The sequence below is a fragment of the Gymnoscopelus braueri genome, assembly GCF_963280865.1.
Source record: "Gymnoscopelus braueri genome assembly, chromosome: 11".
Lineage (NCBI taxonomy): Eukaryota > Metazoa > Chordata > Actinopteri > Myctophiformes > Myctophidae > Gymnoscopelus > Gymnoscopelus braueri.
In genome coordinates this window covers 290,001-292,500 of record NC_137613.1, presented here as the reverse complement: position 1 = coordinate 292,500, position 2,500 = coordinate 290,001, and the positions used below count along the sequence as shown (strand labels likewise).

The 2,500-nt window shown below is 41.4% G+C and overlaps 1 protein-coding gene across 1 annotated transcript in view; it reads left to right on the top strand.

The window, feature by feature from the left end:
- The window catches only part of ube2e1 (ubiquitin-conjugating enzyme E2E 1), a 12,627-nt gene that overhangs the window by 1,770 nt on the left and 8,357 nt on the right, over nucleotides 1-2,500 (top strand). Inside the window, exon 2 of the mRNA XM_080441792.1 lies at nucleotides 1,257-1,379. Within this exon, the coding sequence (XP_080297918.1) occupies nucleotides 1,339-1,379 (41 nt within the window). The 5' untranslated portion in view covers nucleotides 1,257-1,338. The remainder of the gene's footprint in view (nucleotides 1-1,256; nucleotides 1,380-2,500) is intronic.

Below are 2,500 nucleotides of genomic sequence, written 5' to 3'. Positions count from 1 at the left end.
AGTGTTTGTTCAGTAACAGTGTTAAATAGATCTATATTGTGATAGTAATCATTGCTATAGAGTGTGTGTTCAGTAACAGTGTTAAATAGATCTATATTGTGATAGTAATCATTACTATAGAGAGTGCTTTAGGGCAGTCCAGTGTTTATCAACCTTTTTTGTGCCAAGGCACACCTGGCATAGCCAAAAGATCCCAGGGCACACCTAGATATACGGTATATATATATATATAATTATATGTATATATATATACACACACACACACTAGGGGTGTGCCGATACACTAATTTCATGAAACAATACGATACGATATTGGGCACACAACTTCGATACGATACGCACTTTTTTATTATGAAAATATATGAGGGAGAAAAAAAGCAAATGCAAACAAATATTTCTGTTTTTGCATTATTCAGACATGCAAACTTGTAGCTTTTCAGCTTCCACTAGCCGTTTTGAATCCAAATAGGGCAATAGTGTGACACCTGACCCGAAAAAAAACAGCATGTTGTCACCCTTTTTACCTCGGGGCTGTTTGCATGCCTGATTATTATTATTGTAAAAAAAAAAAAAAAAAAAAAAAAAAATTCAAAATGATATTCTTTCAAACCTTCTTCAAACGGCGCGGCACACCTCAGCAGTAGCCCCGGCCCAAAATTGGGACGTTTGCCAGGGTTGATATACACTGCTTTAGGGGCATGGTGGTGCTGTCGCCTCACAGCTAGAAGGTCCTGGGTTTAATTCTCACCGAGGGCGCTGGGGGGCGTGTCCTCTCCTTCGCGTCATCAGTGCCCATACCCTATAGGTGGGGTTGGTGAAAGGGCCTTTCTGTGTGGAGTTTGCATGTTCTCCCCGTGTCTCCTAGGGTAGGTACCCTTACAAAAACATGCAGTAATCCTGGTCTCTATACTGCCTCCCCCTGGTCAGCCGGGGCGCCTGATGGAGGGGAAAGGAACTGGTTGGAATAACGTGTTCCTTCCACGCGCTACGTCCTACCGGACGTCCTACCTTCTTATCACCCTGTCAGGTGATAAGAAGGCTTGCTAGCTCCTCATGCATTGAAGGAAGCATGAGCTCAGTTCTGGGCTCTCCCTAGGCTGGCAAAGGGAGAGTAGCGCCCAGGATTACACAGGCAATTGGCACTGCACGGGTGCCAAATCAAGATTGTGGGATATTTTCTTTTAAATAATAATAATAATAATGATGATGATGATGATGATAATAATATTAATGATGATGATAATATGTCCTTCCAGAACCAGCTCTACGTCGTCTTGGTCTTCAACTCTTCATCATCCTCTTCCTCATCAGCAGCAGGATTTAAGCTCCTCCCCCAGGATGAGCAAGACGTCCAGACTGCTGTCCACCAGCGCGAAGAGGTTTGAAACACTAAGCTTCTCTTTTGGGGGGTCCCTGGCACAAAACATGTTAAGATGGGGGTCCCTGGCACAAAACATGTTAAGATGGGGGTCCCTGGCACAAAACATGTTAAGATGGGGGTCCCTGGCACAAAACATGTTAAGATGGGGGTCCCTGGCACAAATGATTTTAAGATGGGGGTCCCTGGCACAAATGATTTTAAGATGGGGGTCCCTGGCACAAATGATTTTAAGATGGGGGTCCCTGGCACAAATGATTTTAAGATGGGGGTCCCTGGCACAAAACATGTTAAGATGGGGGTCCGCGGCCAAACACATAATATACACAGCATATATAATACATTACATTAACCTCATTAACATTTAAAACAGCATATATAATACATAACATAACATTTTTATTTCTTTTTATAATTAGTTCATGTTTTACTCAATGAGGACAAGGCCGTCACAAGTTGATGCTGATAAGACGTAAAGGGTGTTCAATAACACTGATTTATAAACCCTCACACAGACCTAAAGGCTGTTCAATAACACTGATTTATAAACCCTCACACAGACGTAAAGGCTGTTCAATAACACTGATTTATAAACCCTCACACAGACCTAAAGGGTGTTCAATAACACTGATTTATAAACCCACACACAGACCTAAAGGCTGTTCAATAACACTGATTTATAAACCCTCACACAGACATAAAGGGTGTTCAATAACACTGATTTATAAACCCTCACACAGACCTAAAGGCTGTTCAATAACACTGATTTATAAACCCTCACACAGACATAAAGGGTGTTCAATAACACTGATTTATAAACCCACACACAGACCTAAAGGCTGTTCAATAACACTGATTTATAAACCCACACACAGACCTAAAGGCTGTTCAATAACACTGATTTATAAACCCACACACAGACCTAAAGGGTGTTCAATAACACTGATTTATAAACCCACACACAGACCTAAAGGGTGTTCAATAACACTGATTTATAAACCCACACACAGACCTAAAGGGTGTTCAATAACACTGATTTATAAACCCACACACAGACCTAAAGGCTGTTCAATAACACTGATTTATAAACCCTCACACAGACCTAAAGGCTGTTCAATAACA